A 17901-nucleotide genomic window follows, 5' to 3' on the forward strand; every position below is an offset into this window, starting at 1 on the left:
TAATGCATCATATGATGTGCTTTCCTTATTTCACACGCTATAAGTACATTAAAATTATTAGCATAACTTCTCTAAATAGAAATCTATTATTAAAGTTTAATGAAGTTTAATACACACATATATATTATATCTAAAAATTTTCATTATTTATATTAAAATTAGTTTAATTATCTATCATATATATGTATATATACATACAATAAAAGTTAGGTTTTATATATATGTAATACTTGCATAATGTGACTTAATATAAATGTTACACATATATACTATATTAATATAACATAATTTGCTCTAAGTTAAAATTTTCAGCTAAAGTTTCGAGAAATTTGAAGTAATACTTCGATTAGAACTTAATTATTAAAAATTTGAAAGAAATTTTAGAAGAATTCTTTTTCTTTATTTTATGGTTATTTATTTATATGGATAATTTATTATTATTTTTATGTTTTTTTTTTTTTGAAGAAAAAGACAATGAATTTAAAAATTAAGAAACATCGGTTAAATTAGCTTGGAGTATACAAAACTATTGGGATGGAACATCCTTCATCCAAACTAAAAAGCCTGGCACATTAACAGTGAATCAAGCCAAGCAATGAGTTACCTTATTACTTTCTCTCTTAACTTGAGAGAAATGCAGTTGAGTAAAAAAATTAGACCTATACCGAACATCATCATAAAAGCAAACCACAGGGAGACAGATCAACACAACCATTTTTAAGAACTTGAATCAACATCAGGTATCACCTTCCAAAACAACATATGTGTAATTCCAAACTCAGCAACAAACTCCAACGCCCGTGCAGCAGCTAAGCCCATGCCTTCTCTCTTATTATTTTTATATTGATAATGATATTACACAATGTATACTTTTGTCACGTAACTAGAAGTATTTTTTTTTTTCCTTTGATATTGCTATTTATTTTATTGTTCACTTTTAATTATATTATTGAAATATTTAATTCAATTTACATATGATTTTTAACTAATTTATGCATGCATCATTTGGCCATATCAAATTATTAGCATAATTTGCTCTAAGTGAAATATATTGTCAAAGTTTCATGAAGTCAAAAAAATATTGTTTCGACTAAGATTCTAGTTTTAATTTTTTTTTTAAAAGTTTAAAAATAATTTTATTTAATTTAAATAATTTAATATTATGCCATAGCTTTTATTAAAACAAAATTAATTTGTGTTTGCGACATTTCACGTAATTTTTATTAAAATTACTAATAAGTATATTTTATTCTAAATGAAATTATTACTGAAGTTTTAAGAATTTTAAAAGAATATTTATTATTTAAAAAATCTAAATTTTTTGGTTGTGATAAAACTTGGTCGCAAATGATGTGCTTTCACCCATAATTAAACTTATTTTTATTTTTCTAAAATTTGCTATTTATTTTGTTCTATTTCAATTATATTAAATAAATATATTCTTTAATTTATATCTAATTTGAACCCTAATTATCCTTTTATACTCCTCATAAAAGGATAGTAGAAAATTCTTATCCATGATTAATTATAATATTAGTAATTCATGGACGGAGCCATGGTTGGACTTGGGGGGCAATGGCCCCCTCCAATTTTTTTTTAAAAAAATATTATTATATATATGGGTACTAATTTTAGCAATTTTTTTTTAGAAAATTACACTTTTGATCCCTTAAAAATATTATTGATTCTTTTAAGAGTATTGTTATAGTCACAAATTTTTCTATAACATTTTTGCAAATAGTTAAGGTAGTAAATTCTTATTGGTTCGCATTTGGGCTCACCATTTACAGTATCAGCAATTTGTAAAAAAAGTTTGTAGTTTAAATATTTTCCACATTTTAAAGACCATTAAAAAAAAAATTATAAGTCTAAAATCTAAAAAAGAAATATACATGCCCAAAAAAATTAGTACAACAACAAAAATTATCAACAGTAAACTAAAAAAAAAATAAAAATTAAGTCTAGTCAACCAATTTTACTTAAAACAAACAATTTGATCCTTAAAAAATTTTAAACAACTAGCAGCTAAGCGACTAAGTAGCAACAAAGTTGAAGGCCAAAGTCACTGCACACAACCAACAGCAAAACCGCCTCCCTAACTCTAAGTTCTGACTCCGTCCCTGAATTAGTATTAGTATATTATATCATTATTGGTAGTACATATATAAGAGCATTTGCAGCAATGGAGCTATATAGGTATAATGGTATTTTTTTAGCTTTTTATCACAAAAAACACCATACAGCAGTGGAGCTAAATCTAAAAGATTTAGCTCCTCAGCTACAGTACACATCTATTTTTAGATGTGCACTGTAGCACACAGGTAAAAAAAAAAAAAAAAAAAAAAAAAAAAAAAAAAAAAAAAAAAAAAAAAAAACTTTTTTATTCCAATTCTCTCTCCTCTTCAATTAAATATACATTTCCTATTGTCTCTCTCTCTCTCTCTATCCGGCTTCTCTTTTTCTTCTTTCTTCCTCATTTTTTTTTTCTTTCTTCCTCATTCTTTCTCGCCGGCCAGCTCCCTCATCCCTCAGCTCGCCGGCCAACTCCCTCATCGCCGATCTGTTCCGCCGACCCAACTCGCCGACCCACCCCAAGCCCCATCGCCCACATTGATTCTGACAACGATTTCGATGAGGAAGCCCCCGACGCTGCGAACACTGAAACTCCGATGAAGACGACTCCTCCATTCGCACCTTCACCACAGCTCGCCTCGACGCCGCCAACGCGGATGGAGGCTCCGATTTGGCTCAGCTCGAAACACGCAGATCAAGACGGAGAATCTGAGCTCCTTCGCCATGGTTAAGATCAAGAATCTGGGTCCCACAGCTCAGGCCGGGAGCTCGGTGCCTGGAATCGTTGTTTAGAAGTGATTGATTCAATGAATTGAGAATAGAAATGGTGTTTGTGGAATTTGTGAATGTGGTTGTGGTTTTGGGTTTTTTTTTTTTTTTTTTTTTTTTTTTTTTTTTCTATGTTCTGTTTTGATTGCCAAAGTAGATGTGGTTGTGGCCGGTGGTGGTGGGTGTGGCTGATGATGGAGGTGGTTGTGGATGATGGTGTGGAGTTTTTTTTTTTTTTTTAGAGTGAGATATATTATTTTATTGTAGTGGTTATATTATTTTATTGGGATATTTATATTATTTTATTGAATTAAAAGTTCAAATAGATCTGTAGTATGTGTGAAGTTAAAATAGATAAAGTGACTTTTTATATAGCTAAAAAGCTAAAAATATAGATCCACTGCTGTGAAGCTCTAACAAAACATATTCTACTAACCTTTTATTTTTTGTTTTTTCTTCAAAGGCATCTTTGACTAATGACTAACATCTAGGATGAGAATGATAGTTTTAACTCATCCTAAAAGTTGAAACGTACACATTTGGAATCATCTTTCTTCTTCTACTACATTATATGAACAACTATAGCTTAAGATCCAAATCCATTATCTTTTTTCTTTAATCTCTTCCTTATATTTGTGTCTCGTACATGTCTAAGTGGAGAGAAACAAACACAATGGAAAGTAAACCTTTTTTTGGATTCTTCTATCCTTGCTCATTCTTTCATGCTTCGTGTCTCAAACTCAAGAAAAAATGCAAGAACAAACTCTAGTCTATCTTCACAATTCCATATTGAAGAAAAGTTCTGGCTTTGACACGAGTTTTTTTGAGGCAGTTGACAATTTCAATGAAACTAATGTTCATCCTCAGGACGGGTTGAAGGAGAGAGATAGGATTGAGAGATTGCCTGGACAAACCCAAGTGTCTCTCTGTTGGGTGCCTTACCGTGTGGGTCCAGCCCACTTGCTTGCCATGCCTTGTCAAAGCTCATTTATGAGCTTGGTTCCAAGAGTCTTCAAATTCAGCTTTCCATTTATTGAGAAGTGACCAAAACATGGAGAGGTCTAACTTCTCTTAATGAGAAGTGTTGCAAAAGTCAGCATGCCATTTTCTTGGGCAGTGACTTAGGCGTGTGAGACACGCTGAAGAAAAAGAAAAGAAAGAAGAAAAGGCCATTCGGCCTTGTAGAGTGCTGAAGCAAGAAACAGAGAGCCACATTCGGCCAGTGTGTGTGAGTTCCAGAGAGAGCAAAACACAGAGATACTCAGCCATTTTGAAAGGTGCAGTCCGTGTGAAGAAATAGAGAGAAACACTGTGAGAATGCGAGAGAGTGAAAAAGAAAAAGGAGATATTTTTCTTTGCTCAAGTTACACACAAGGAAGATAAATTGGTAGAGTTCTTATGGAGTTTTTGAGTGCTACAACTATGGAGAGTTGGAGTATTCAGAGGAAGATTTTGCTACTGGTTTTGTGGTGAGATTGTATTTGATCCTTCAGATTTATTGGTTGTATATTCAATTTATTGTGAACACAAGTTTAGTATAAACTTGATAGTTGTAATCTCTATTTCATAGTGGATATTTTTTGGAACTGCTCCGTGATTTTTCCCTTTACACTAGAGAGTTTTCCACGTAAGATTTGGTGTTCTTGTGTGATTGTGTTTATGTGGTGCTTGCTGGAATTTTTTTTGTTTCCATAATATTGCTATTGCTTGGTAGTCATTAATTTTAATTTACACAAAGACATAGAGGGGATTAGGATTTTTCCCAACACTCTCAATATGGTGGCTATGTCACAGTGGATAAATCAGCAGGTCGAGCACTTTATTATTATTTTGTTGAAGCTCAACATTCTAAGGATTCATTGCCTCTTCTTCTATGGCTTAATGGAGGTATTCAGTACTATACATGATCCAATCCTAGTCTCCAGTTAATGTCACTATCATATTGTGGAAACACATGTAAATGCATGTTATTTTGTCTGAAGTAAATACTTTTTTTCTTTTTGTTTTTCGTTTTGTTCTTTCTTTCTGTTTTTAGTGCCTTTTCTTTTTATTAATTTGTTTCCTTTTAATTTTTAGAGATAGAAAGGGAGAGATAACTGATAAGGAAAAAAAAAAAAAAAAAAGAAAGTATATATTTTATGTTTAACTAGTGTGTTGCCCTCCCTCATAAAAAGCATTGCTACCCCCAAGAAACTTTTACTTTGAACTATAGTCAATTGTTCCTAAAGAATCCAATAATTAACACTTTAATGTCAATTGATGTTTGGGTTTAATGATATATAGCTATCATCAAGAACGGACGTCATAAGTTGAAATTCTCTCTCACCAAAAAAAAAAAAAAAAAACCTACATACATATAATACACACAAAAATAAGAAGAAGCCTTGTTACGGAATTATTAATTTACTATAGTATTTGTATTTTAATGTTAAAGTAACTTGCTTACCATTTAAATTGAAAATAAAAATGTAAAAAATAAATAGGCTAAAATGCAGAACCTACCATTTATGCATCACTAAAATTCATTTCAGTTTTGTAAGTTTATTAAATCAAGGCTTTCTCATCAACTTTTAATATATGTTATGGTTAATTTTTTGATTTTTTGAAATTTTCTTCAAAATTTTTAAATTAAAAAAGTTCAATTAATGATTGAGAAATATTTTCTAGATTCTGATTTTAATTATCAAAAATATTTAACAAAAGTTGTCAAGAATGCGTCAATTAAATAAATCTAGAACTTAGAGAATTGAAATGAAAGAAAGCATAATTAGAAGACTAAAATGAATTCTAAAAAAATTTAAAAAGTGAATTTTACATTTTGATCAAATAAATATTTTAACTTGATATTATATTTGTCAACAAAGTAGAAATGTTATCTACATCTGTAGTATCTGCCACCTTTTTTTGATATTATAGTATTTATAGTAAGGAAGTGACATTCATACCGTACCAGCCAGTTCGGTCAAAAAAATTCACACCCATTACCAAATCGGTACCGAAAATGTCTTAAAACGCCTTCAATTTCTTCTTTGTCTCTGCGTTATTTTTCTCCTCTCCTTTTCGTCAGCATCAACAACTCTTTGTAATTGTGTCTTTATCGTTTCTTTCTTTTAGCTTCTCTTTCTATCTTTTGCTTTCTCTTTTTTATCCCTACTCTTTTATTTCTTTGCATAGTTGTACCCCATGTTTCAAAAAGTAAGTGAAATTCTACGGTCTACCAACTAAAAAGTTGTGGACAAATCAATGAATTTATGTGGTTTGCCAACCTCCCCGGTGGCAAATATTAAGTTACTAATTATAAGTTTTTATTTAATTTTTTTTTTCATTCTCAAATTAATAGTTAATATATATTTATATTGAGTTTTAAGACTTGGCTGGAATTGAACATATTAATTTGGGATGAACTTCTCATCAAAAATAAATTTGGAATGGACTTAATTACAATTTTCAATATTTTTAATAGATTATATAAAATATTTATTAATTTAATAATAAAATAACGGTAAATTCGAAATAGTGCATTGGTATTAACTGGTATGGAAACATACCCTTTTTTTGACCAAACCAAAATAGTTTTCAGTACGAAATTAACTTCCTTAATTTATGGTATCAGCCACCTAGTTATAATATGGTCTTATTTGATTGATTATTATTCTTGCTTAATTTCTCCATTGGTCCTGGTTGTTCGTCTCTTGCTTATGGAGCAATGCAAGAGCTCGGGCCATTTCGTGTGCACGGTGATGGCAAAACACTTTACAAAAACAAATTTTCATGGAATTATGGTATAACTTTCATAACATTAATTTATTTTATGGTTTTTTTTCCAAAATTTAATAATATAATTATCATTCTCTTCCAAAACATATTTTCAATTTTACTTATTTATTTATTTGAATTTTCTCTTCAGCCGCAAATGTTTTGTTCCTTGAGTCTCCTGCCGGGGTAGGATTTTCGTACTCCAACACAACAAAGGATTATAGTACTAGTGGGGATAGAAGAACTGCAGCAGATAATTATGTGTTTTTGTTGAATTGGCTGAAAAAACTTCCTGAATACAAGAATCGTGATTTTTATGTTGCTGGGGAAAGCTATGCCGGGCATTATGTTCCTCAACTTGCACATACCATTCTCTTCCATAATAAGAAAGCTAACAAGACCATTATCAACCTCAAAGGGATCATTGTATTTCTCTCTCTCTCTCTCTCTCTCTCTCTCTCAAAACACACACAAATTAACAATTGTAAATTAGATAATAGTCTATGAGAAATAATTAGATGTCACACTAAAAGTGCTTATATATCTTTAAGCTTTTCGATATGAAGAATTTATTGAAACTTAGATGTTACACTACTTGTTAGTCTTTCCATTCTCAAAAATTATCATGATGGTGAAGGAAGACATGCTTAGAATATCAGACTGTAATTAACAACATACCTCGTTTTGATGATCACATGACTTACAAACTTTAAAATGATTTACAAAGTGAATTGACGTTCTAGAGTACAATTAGTTATTGAAAAACTGTTTGGTAGAAGTTTTTATAAACAAAAAATGGTTTATAAAGTTTGTTTGGCTTGTGAGTTTCTTTTTTCAAGTTTTAAAATCTGATATTCATTATTCAAGATCATTGAGATGTTTAAACTCCAAATTGCTTTTTAAACCAATTTGTAAAACACAGCAGACTGCGGATATATTCACATATGGATAAAGTAAGTAAAACAAAAAAAAAAAAAAACAAAAAAAAAAATTGTTTGTTTGTTGATAATTTGATAGTTACACTAGGGTAGAGGAGATTTGAATCTAGGATATTTTCGTTAGAAATACCAAACATCTAGAATGTACAAACCAGTTAAATTATAAGATTTTTAATGATAAAATTGTAAATTGTAAATTACACCCTTTGGAGATGATTGGATTTTACATCCTAAAATTTCAAAATTTGGATTTTATCTCCTAAAATTTGGTGATGTTTGGATTTTACACTCTGACGTTTCAGAATTTGGATTTTACTCTTTATATTTTAGGAGTGTTTGGATTTTACTCCCTAAAATTTTGAGGTATTTGGATTTTACATTCTAAAGTTTCAAAGTTTGGGGGTGTAAAATCCAAACAATCCTAAACTTTAGATGGTAAAATCCAAGTTCTGAAATGTCAATATGTAAAATCCAAACACCCCAAACTTATTTAGAGTGTAAAATTTAAAATCTAAAAATTTACAGTGTAATTCAATCATTTTCAAACTTTAGGGATGTAATTTACAGTTTACCTATGATAAAATCAGAGAATATTGATATCTTATTTTGGAAGTAAAATATTGATATCTTTGACGAACTAATCATAGGAATAAGGATTTTCTCATAACACGTATAGAGATAAGAGATTTAACTCACTTTGACTTCATGATTTCTTAAGTTACAACTTTTACCATTTGTAAAAGAAATTTCTTAAAACGTCATAAGATATAAATACTATCAAATGAAAATTACAGATGATTTGTTTGGATTGAGTTTTTTGATAACTCAATTCTCTGTTTCCATAACTCATAACTCAAAAATGATGGGACCCATAGTAAAAAGGTTGTTTGGCCAAACGATAACTCTGTTTCCATCACTCAATTATCTGATTTTTGAGTTATGAGTTATGGAAACTGAAAACAATAAAAGGCTGTTTTCAGTTTCCATAACTCATAACTCAATGGCATTTTCGTAAATAAACACACATGAGGGACCCACAGCCGCAACTTTTGACCACCTTTTGACTTTTTTTTTTTTTTTTTTTTTTTTTTTTTTTTTTTTTTTTTTTTTTTTTTTTTTTTCTGGTTGGCGTTGGCTTTTTTTTTTTTTTTTTTTGGGTTGGCATTGTTCTTTTTTTTTTTCTTTTTTTTTTTTTTTCCTTTTCCTTTTCCTGGGTTGGATGTTCGGTTTCTGGGTTGGCGTTGTTTTTTTTTTTTCCTGGGTTGGCGTTGTTTTTTTTTTTTCCTAGGTTGGCTGTTCGGTTTGGTGTTTTTTTTTTTTTTTTTAATATATATTAGTTTTTCGGTGAGTTGGGTGCTAAAAAAAAAAAAAAAAAAACTGTATTAGCTGACAGGTGTGGGACCCATGAATAGTGTGAAAAAATTGAGTGATGAAAATAAAAGTGATGTTGCCAAATGAGTGTGAAAAAATGAGTAATGAGTGATGAGTGATGAGTGATGAGTTATGAGTGATGAGTGATGAGTGATGGAAATTGAATGACGGAAATTGAGTGATGAAAAATCCTTACCCAAACAGGCCCTTAATTATACAAATTAAAGGTCATAATGTGTGGGCGGCTGGTGTTTGATTTACATAGAAGTATCTAAGATTCAAATCCTTCCATCTATCGAATTGTAAAAAAAAAGTACAGATTAAAATTTAATTCTTTTTAAAAAGTAATAATGGTGAAGCAACAAGAAGATGAAGGTAAAGGTAGAGTTCTCGGTTCAAGATGCTCAAGCTTGAAATAGTTCTAGAGCAAGTCACATAATTCTAAAACTACTTATAGTAAGTATTATAATTTTAAAATTAGTTTATTGCTCAGCCTATAATTATTTTGAAGCTTAATTGGTTAACATCTTTGACGTTTCTAATAGAAACATGTATTTAGGGTTCAAATCTTCCTTTCATCGTAATTATAGAATTACAAAACAAATATCCTAATGTTTTCGTTTTCATAATGCAGATTGGAAATGCAGTGATCAACGATGAAACAGATACGCAAGGAATGCTTGATTACCTTGAGACCCATGCAATCGTTTCAGACCGTGATATGTATCAAATACAAAAATATTGCAACTTCTCATCCAATGCCTCCACTCAGTCTCATGAGTGCTTTGCAGCCAGTGAAGTAGTGTCGAAGGATATTTCCTACATCAATCTCCATAACATTTATGCTCCCTTGTGCTCCTCTCCCAATCTCACAACTCAGCCCAAGAAAACATCTGTAAGTTGATAAATTTTTCTAGTGAGTTTGAAACGAGAAAGCATAAAACAAGAAGGAAAATATACAAGTGGTTAGGAAATTAAGGAATCCAAATTCTTAAAAAGTTTTGTAATTTTTTATTTATTATAATTTCCTTCATTGCATACTTGCTTCTAATTAAGATCCAATGGTGCTTCAATTTTTAACCAACAAATGTCCTTTTAGCTTAGAAGTTGTTACAGATTTTTTTCTTTTTTTTTTCCCTTCTTTTACACGCATCATTCATGTTACATCAGTCTAAAAAATTTGGGTGCATCTATATAAGCTTGAAAAACTACGTATTAAGTTTAAAATGAATGTTTATAAAAAGGTTACCAAGAGACAAGAGTTGAAGTCGCGAAATAACGTTTTTAAGTTTTAACACTCATTATTTAAAAGCGATGTCATTTATAATATATCATATTATGAATTTGCATTGTTCTGTTATTTTGTGGTGCAGATATTTAAATTTGATCCATGCAGCGAGTACCATGTATATGCTTATATGAATAGGCCTGAAGTTCAAGAAGCCCTACATGCCAATGTTACTAGACTCACACATGACTGGGAACCATGTAGTGATGTCATACACAAATGGGTTGATAGTCCATCTACCATCATTCCCCATTTGCAGGAGCTCATGGCCAATGGCCTTCGAGTGTGGATTTTCAGGTAAAAGTATTATTGTCATATCTTTCGTTGTTCTATATTGACACAATTAGGAATTAACCTTTATTTTTTGTTGTTACTCTCTCTAATTAATTTAGACATGTTTCAAATTCAATACTCTTATTTTATTTATTTATTTATTTTTTTGTGGGTTCCAGTTACCTTAACTGGTAAAGTCTCTGATGGTTAATTAAGAGATTTGGAGTTCAATTCTCACCTACACCAAAAACTGATTGATATCTTAGTCTGATGATAAAGAGCTATTATCAGAAGCGAACGACATAGGTTAAAACTCTAAAAAAAAAATACTCTTAAAGAACTGAAATGAAAACAGGTCAAAGTTTGATCATCGTAATTCGTACTTTAGCATTATTGTTATTATTGCTAATTGGTTTATAAATAATAACATAGTTCATCTTTGCTAAGATCAATACTACACCTTAATGGAAAAAATTAACCCCTTTCATTTGCTTAATGAGTTAAGCACAAACATATCTACCTTCTTCAGGTTTCTTTATTCTAAAGAAAAAATTCTAGTAAAGAGAACTAAAGGAGGGAGGAAAGATTGGAGTTCAAGTTTTCAGATGAAACTTCACACACATACACTTAGAGTAGGTTAGAGTAGGATTTCTATTTCAGATTTCTTTTTAAAAAAAGGTTGAAACCAATAGGTCTTACTACTACTTGGGGTTTAATTGGTAATAAAATGGTTACGGACCACAAACTACAATATATAGAGGAAATCAAATCCCAGATACAGGTCATCTTAACTTCAAAATCACAAGGAGTTTTGAAAAGTTAACCTTAATTTCTAGGATGTTTCACTGCTTACCGCATGTTAACATGTTAGAGGCAAAGATGTTATTGATTATTTCATTGACTTTTTACCTCTTGTTAAAGACTTGTAAATCATATCTTGGCATCCTTATATATTCTTATTAATATAATTATGATAATCAAATGAATCTTTATTGAATGAAATGCAGTGGTGATATTGATGGAAGGGTTCCTGTTACTTCAACAAAATACTCTATAAACAAAATGAATCTTCCTATGAAGACTGCATGGCATCCTTGGTTCCTCAATAAAGATCAGGCATTGCATAGTTCTTTTTATCTTGAATATTTCAATACATGTTTTTGCTTCAAAAAGCTCAAAATATTCTAACAGCCTTTATTCAATAGTGAAGATAACTTTTTTTGTTGTTGTCACAGGTTGGTGGCTATACACAAGTGTATGAAGGAGACCTAACATTTGCGACAGTAAGAGAGGCAGGACATCAAGTGCCAAGCTACCAGCCTGCGAGAGCATTTTCTTTGATCAAGCACTTCCTTGAAGGCAAACCACTTCCTGATATCAGTAGATATAATTAATTTCATTTTAGTTGCATTTCATTAGTCTACATAGGCTCTAGCTAAGTTGGTTCCTTTGCCTTTGTAGTGTGCTGATTACGTTTCTTTTGATTATTTGCGTTTACCTGATAAAAAGTTAATTGCAAGTTTCTATTTAAAGCAAAGCCCAACTTGTTTATACTTTTCAGTCATTTAATATATAGTGGTCAGAGTTTTGTTCCAACAATCCAACCGTGTATATTATCACTATTAGGGTTCGATAAATGTGTTGGTAAATCCTAGTGTAGAACATGCTGAAATTGAGTTGTATCAATAAAATTGTTTTTGGGTTCAGTCTTGTTTATACTTTTCTCCAATAAATGTTTTTTGAGCTAAACTTATTTTTTTATCGTATAATAAATATTCAAGACTTTAAAATGGACAATGTTAGGTTCTAAAGTTTAGAACAATTGGCAAACCGTGAGCACAAACTTGTCTAGATATAGATTCCTAGATCTATAGGTTTGATTAGACAATGCTCAAGGTGTTACAAGTCAAAATACAAGAACATTCAAGTTGCAGAAAGGAGAATTCCAATTCTGTGAAATACGACCAATCGAAAATTAGATTTGATCGATCGAAAATCGTAGAAAATTAGATTACGTAGAATTTTAATTAAACCCAACAGCCCATTGGCCCATTATGTGATTAGGGTTTTAGATTCATTTCATATAGTATATAAAGGAAATCCTAAGGCACGTTTTGAAGAGACTTTGGAGGTGCTCTTGTGAGATCTAAAAGGTATTGTATCTTCCTCTTTCAAAGTCACTACTTGAAATCATTCTCATATCATTAGATCCGGTAGATCTGAAGTTGTTACAACAAGATCAACAACTGCTGATGATCTAAAGCTTCAAGGGTGGTCTTGGAGTCACAAATTGGAGAGTTTGTAGTGCAAAACTTTTAAGTGGGATCTCAAAGTTACAAGCAAGGTAGCTTGTGTTGCTGTAAATTCAAGAAGAGAAAGAGTCCATGGATTCGGAGCTTGCAATAGATTTAGGGTTAAATCTGATTTTAAAAATTTCGATTCTCTTATAATGGATTTGTTTTACCTTGAGAATAGCTAGGTCAATCCTCCTCAGGTTTTTACCTTGAAACGGTTCATTTCATCGGTTTTCTTAAGTCATCATATCGTGATATTATTTATTTTCCGCTACTTTGCATGATATGATTTATTTGTGTTTGACCTAGATCTAAATAATTAATCTAAGTAATCACTTGGTTAATATATTAGGTTAAACAATCTAGTTTAAGGAGTCTAAACGAACAAACAAGTGGTATCAGAGCGAGTTAGCTTTTGTTTTTAGGTTTTTATACCTAGAGTTGATCCTTAATCCCAGCTATCATGAATAATTTTAAGTGTCTGTCTGCTCATATTTGTGATGATTTGATTAAAAAGAACACTATTGTTTCAGTTGATCTTGTTGATGCTTGTGAAACTCTTTGTAGGGAATTAACAAAATCTATGAAAATTGCTAAGAAATTCAAGAAAGAGTTAAAATTGGCTAATCTTGAAAAGGAGGAATTGATTGTTAGATTAGATGAATCTAATAAAAAGAATGAATTCTTGAGAAATCAATTTTCCTCTCAAGATGAAAAGATGAAAAGTTTGGAAAAAAAGTTAGCTAAGGCTGAAAATCAACATGAAAATGTGTCTAGTACAAAGCTTGTTGTTGATGACAGATCTGTTTCTGTTCCTATTAAGACTAAAGACAAAATTTCTATTCCTCCTTTCAAGAGGAATCATAAAGAAAAGGCTTATATTGCTTGGTTAGATAAAGATAAAAGTTTTGATGTAGACATTAAAGTTTCTAAACCTATGTCTAAACCTCTTGTTAGAGTGCATAAGAAATCTGTTTTTGTGTCTACTTGTCATCTTTGTGGTGTTATTAGTCATATTAGGCCAAATTGTTCTTTGCTAAGGCTAAAACCAAAATCTAAGACTAGATTTGCTATTAGGAATATTGATATTTCTAAAATTTTTCTCGTATGTCACTTTTGTGGTGTGTCTGGTCACATTCGTCCTAATTGTATTAAACTGAAATTTAAGCATTCTATGTTTAAGTCTAAGATATGTGATGATATTTCTCCTACCATAAATCTAAATAAATTGTTTCATATGATTTTGAAAAATTTAAGCTTGTTGGCTTGTGAAAGGAAATTGCAGGATTTCAATCTCTCTCAGAAGAATTGTGTATTCCCTCAAATACACTCTGCTTCTCATGGTTTTTCACCTACAAAGCCAGAGACTCGTACTATATAGGTAAGAAAAGACTTGCTAAGGTGAGTGTTGTTTACTTGTCTCTGATTTAATTCTTTCAATTAGATATGGACATGTTTACTTTCTATTTTTGGTTGTTTTAGTTTTTAGATTGTTTTGATTTTTTTTTTAAAAAAAAATCCAAAAACATTAAAAAATTTTCAAAAAGACAAAAAGATTTTATTTTGTGTCTAGTTTTATTTTTCTTGAGGATTACATGAATTATGATATCTCTCTCTTGATTTAGAACATGTTTGAAATTGTGGAGAAACATAGAAAATATATGTTGCATAACTAAGTGCATGAGCTATTTTTGTTTTTGTATGGGTATGTACTAGTTTGTACATGTACTCATGGGTTAATTAAGAAATTGGTATTTCTTGTTTGTGTACCCTTTATAGCTTAGTTGAGTACTGTTATGCATTGTTGTTGCATTTTGTTCTTTTAGCATAATGTGTGCCTTTTGTTTTTGGTTAAAAAAAACAACACAAAAAGATTTATTTATTTATCTATTTTTATTATACATCTTCAAGCTGTATAATTGAGGTTGGCTTATGAAATTTACATTTCATGACTATGTACCTTATTTAACTTTGATGAGCTTTATTTTCTGCACTTTGCTAGTTTGTACTATGTAGTGCTTATATTGTGTGAGTTGTTTATGATTTTTAAACACATGCTTTTGATTTTGAAGTCACATTCTTTTGATTGTAATGACTAAAACATTCTAGGAGAAAGGCATAAATAACCATCTCACCACTATTACTCGACAATCATGAACACCTATGTGCAAATCATAAAAGTCGTGCTCGGTAAGGTGTAGCACTTGCACAATAAAATACTTAAGGTGTTACTGTATAGTAGATAAAAGAAGCAAAAGGCAAAAAGAGAATCAAAGAAAAATATGCTTCAAAAGAAAAAGAAAAAGCAAAAGAAAAAAAAAATGCACGGTTGCAAGCATGTTTTTTAAGCGATGTGAGAGTTATATGATGTAACTCTTTAGGTGATAATCACTTTCAAACTTATGTGATGAATAATGTAGAAATTGTGCTTATTTTCTATCTACATATCACCTGATGAGTATCTTACTTACTAGTTGCACAAACCTCAAGCAAATCTTTGTTAAATTCTTTACATGTGATTGTGTGTTAAGTTTTATGGCCATCCTAAATTTAACTTCTTGATGGATTTAATGCATTTTGGGGGAGTGAGAAAAGAAAAGTTTGATGAAATTTGCTATGGTTTGAGTTTTTCTTAGAAAAGTTTGGTTTTGTAAAACATTTGAAATCATGAACATGCATCTCATATCATAAAAACAGTTTTTCAAATGGTTTTGCATAAAAAGTTTTCCAGAATTTTCAAATTTTCTGTATTTTCAAGATTCGATCGATCGAGTCTGTTTTTTGACCGATTGAAATGGTAAAAGGAAAATTTAGTTTTTAAGCTTAAACTCTATGGTTGCCTTGATTCCTCACTCGATTCCTCTCGAACAGTCGAAGTTTTTAAGTGTTTTTTGATTTCCTAGCTCGATTCCTTTTGACCGATCGAAACTGGAAAGTTTTTGGTTTTTAGTTTCTTGATCAATTTGTTTTTTCATGCATCATTTTTGTTAGGATTCACATGCATTTTATTGTTTTCTTTGTCCATCTTGCATTTTTGTAGTCATATTTCTCACTGTTTTCACACACATCACGCATACACTTTGTTAAATTGGGTACCCAACTTGATTTAAAAATTGATTAATTAATTTTTGAGTTCTGTACATGTTAGTATATGCATTTTTTTTCTTGATGTGTGGACTGGTAAAAATTATATATTTTTAGCTTTTTTTTTTTTTTTTTTTTTTGTAGCAATATTTAATTTTCTAATAATATTTTTTAACATGCATTTAGTAAACAATCTTGCATTCATCCGTCATAGCATATCATATGGCATTTTATAGACATCAACTCGTTGAATCATTACCGACGTATGTATCTCATTATGTCCTAACATTCATCTGAATAGACATATCATCATCTCATCCACAATCATAAATCTAACATTCATGTAGGCATGGTACATGTCCTACCCTTCATCTAAGCATTTCATATCTTATCTCATGGCATAAGACATTACATGGTATCATGTAACACAAGGGCTGCAAGCATATCATTACAACATTCAAGGGCGGTAGGCATAGAGTATCAATCATGTTAATCATCCAAGCATTGGAAATTAATTACTTTTCTGAACTTTATTTTTATTATTCATTATTCATTTCCTTTTTAGGAGAAACATTTTCTCTTGAAAAAAAAGAAAAGAAAGCAAAAGTCTTCAACACGCATTAAAAGAGAAGAATGTGCAGTTATTTTGGACCATTTAAAAAAGTGGGCACCGAAAGGTCAATTCCCTTAATAAAAGTATAGATATTTTTATAAAAGAATAGGATAGTTGTTGGACCATTACTCAAGGGTCCTAGACAATTATGTGATAGAGTGTGACATATATTGTCTCTATTATTTGAGGTCTCTTTATGGGCCACACGTTGCATGTCCATTTTTTAGTTTATTTCTAGAAGTGCGAGCGGAGATGTGAAGAGAAAGAAAAAGTGTAGAAAAAGGTCAAAATAATAATATTATTAGTAGTGAAAAATGACATATTAATATAGAAAATAATAGAAAGTATTATTTTGGATAAATAAAATAAAATGACTGAAAAAAATACATTTAATTGATTCTATTTAGTCTGTTGAAGATTATAATTTGAACCCAAAAATTTTAGAATTAAAACTTAGTTGCTGTTTCAGAAGTGGGATATGTTAAAAGTACAAGTATTTTAAGCAGTAAAAGAAAAGAGAAACTATAATTTGTATATTGTTTCTTACATTTAAATATGCAAATATTTCATAATAATGAATAGAAAAATCCATCAAGACAAGGCTGTTCAAAAGATCGCCCAACCCAACCCTCCCCTCCGGAATCTTGATTGGTTGCAATGCATACGGTCAGTTTTAACCATTTTTTAAATAAAAAATTTCATCTAATATTATATCATTGAAAATTAGATATAACTATGATACCTCTTGCTTTTTAATAGGAAAAAAAAATTGATGTCACACCAAATAAAAAATATATATAATCTTACTCTCTTTTCAAATAAAAATGATGTAATATTATGTAAGATCTTATTCCATATGCCTAGCCTTTTACTAAATTTACCCGACATGTGGTTCTCATTCATCATATATAATCTTATCCTTACATATGGATATTTCTTATTGGCTGCTTATAATCATATACCTATAGCTCTGCATCTCGATTTAAACCTCTCTCTCTCTCACACACACACACACACACACACACACACACACACACACACACACACACACAGTTGTTATTGCCATTAATATTGGATAGAAAAAAAGTAATGGAGATAATTGGATTCAAATTCATAAATTTAAGTTTTTTGGGTTAAGCGATATTATATTAACTTCTCAATTAGATTCTCCACAATGTGTTATCTTCCAAAAAGGTGGTTTCAAAATCCATTGTGGTGTGGTTTCAAAAAATTGTCAACAAGCCCTTAATGGATTCCTTAAGGAAGGTGCCATATCAAGATTGGGAAAATTGCATGGGTTATTAAATGACCAAGCACATCCTCAATATTAACATTATTTAAAGGAACATGATTGAAGACCATGAACAAAGTATTTACCCCTCATTATTTTGACCATATATATCAAATATTATTACATGATCCACTTATATTATATAACGAAAT

General features: G+C 30.4%; 1 protein-coding gene across 1 annotated transcript; it reads left to right on the plus strand.

Annotated features, from left to right (window-relative positions):
* Positions 1-3469: 3469 nt before the first annotated feature.
* LOC115984566 (serine carboxypeptidase-like 40) lies at positions 3470-11861 on the plus strand. The gene is made up of 8 exons (XM_031107593.1): positions 3470-3759; positions 4596-4726; positions 6514-6623; positions 6749-7023; positions 9541-9801; positions 10280-10491; positions 11475-11583; positions 11703-11861. The coding sequence occupies exons 1-8, from the start codon at positions 3592-3594 to the stop codon at positions 11859-11861; spliced, it is 1425 nt and encodes a 474-aa protein (XP_030963453.1). The 5' UTR covers positions 3470-3591.
* Positions 11862-17901: the final 6040 nt, after the last annotated feature.

Source organism: Quercus lobata, chromosome 4, assembly GCF_001633185.2.
Source record: "Quercus lobata isolate SW786 chromosome 4, ValleyOak3.0 Primary Assembly, whole genome shotgun sequence".
Classification (NCBI taxonomy): Eukaryota; Viridiplantae; Streptophyta; class Magnoliopsida; order Fagales; family Fagaceae; genus Quercus; species Quercus lobata.

Bases quoted from the DNA above. Each gene is read 5' to 3' on its own strand.
- LOC115984566 (XM_031107593.1), top strand. From the start codon at position 3,592: ATGCAAGAACAAACTCTAGTCTATCTTCACAATTCCATATTGAAGAAA. The intron at 6,624-6,748 runs GTATAACTTTCA...TTTTCTCTTCAG, and splicing joins CAAATTTTCATGGAATTATG to CCGCAAATGTTTTGTTCCTT. The intron at 10,492-11,474 runs GTAAAAGTATTA...AATGAAATGCAG, and splicing joins CTTCGAGTGTGGATTTTCAG to TGGTGATATTGATGGAAGGG.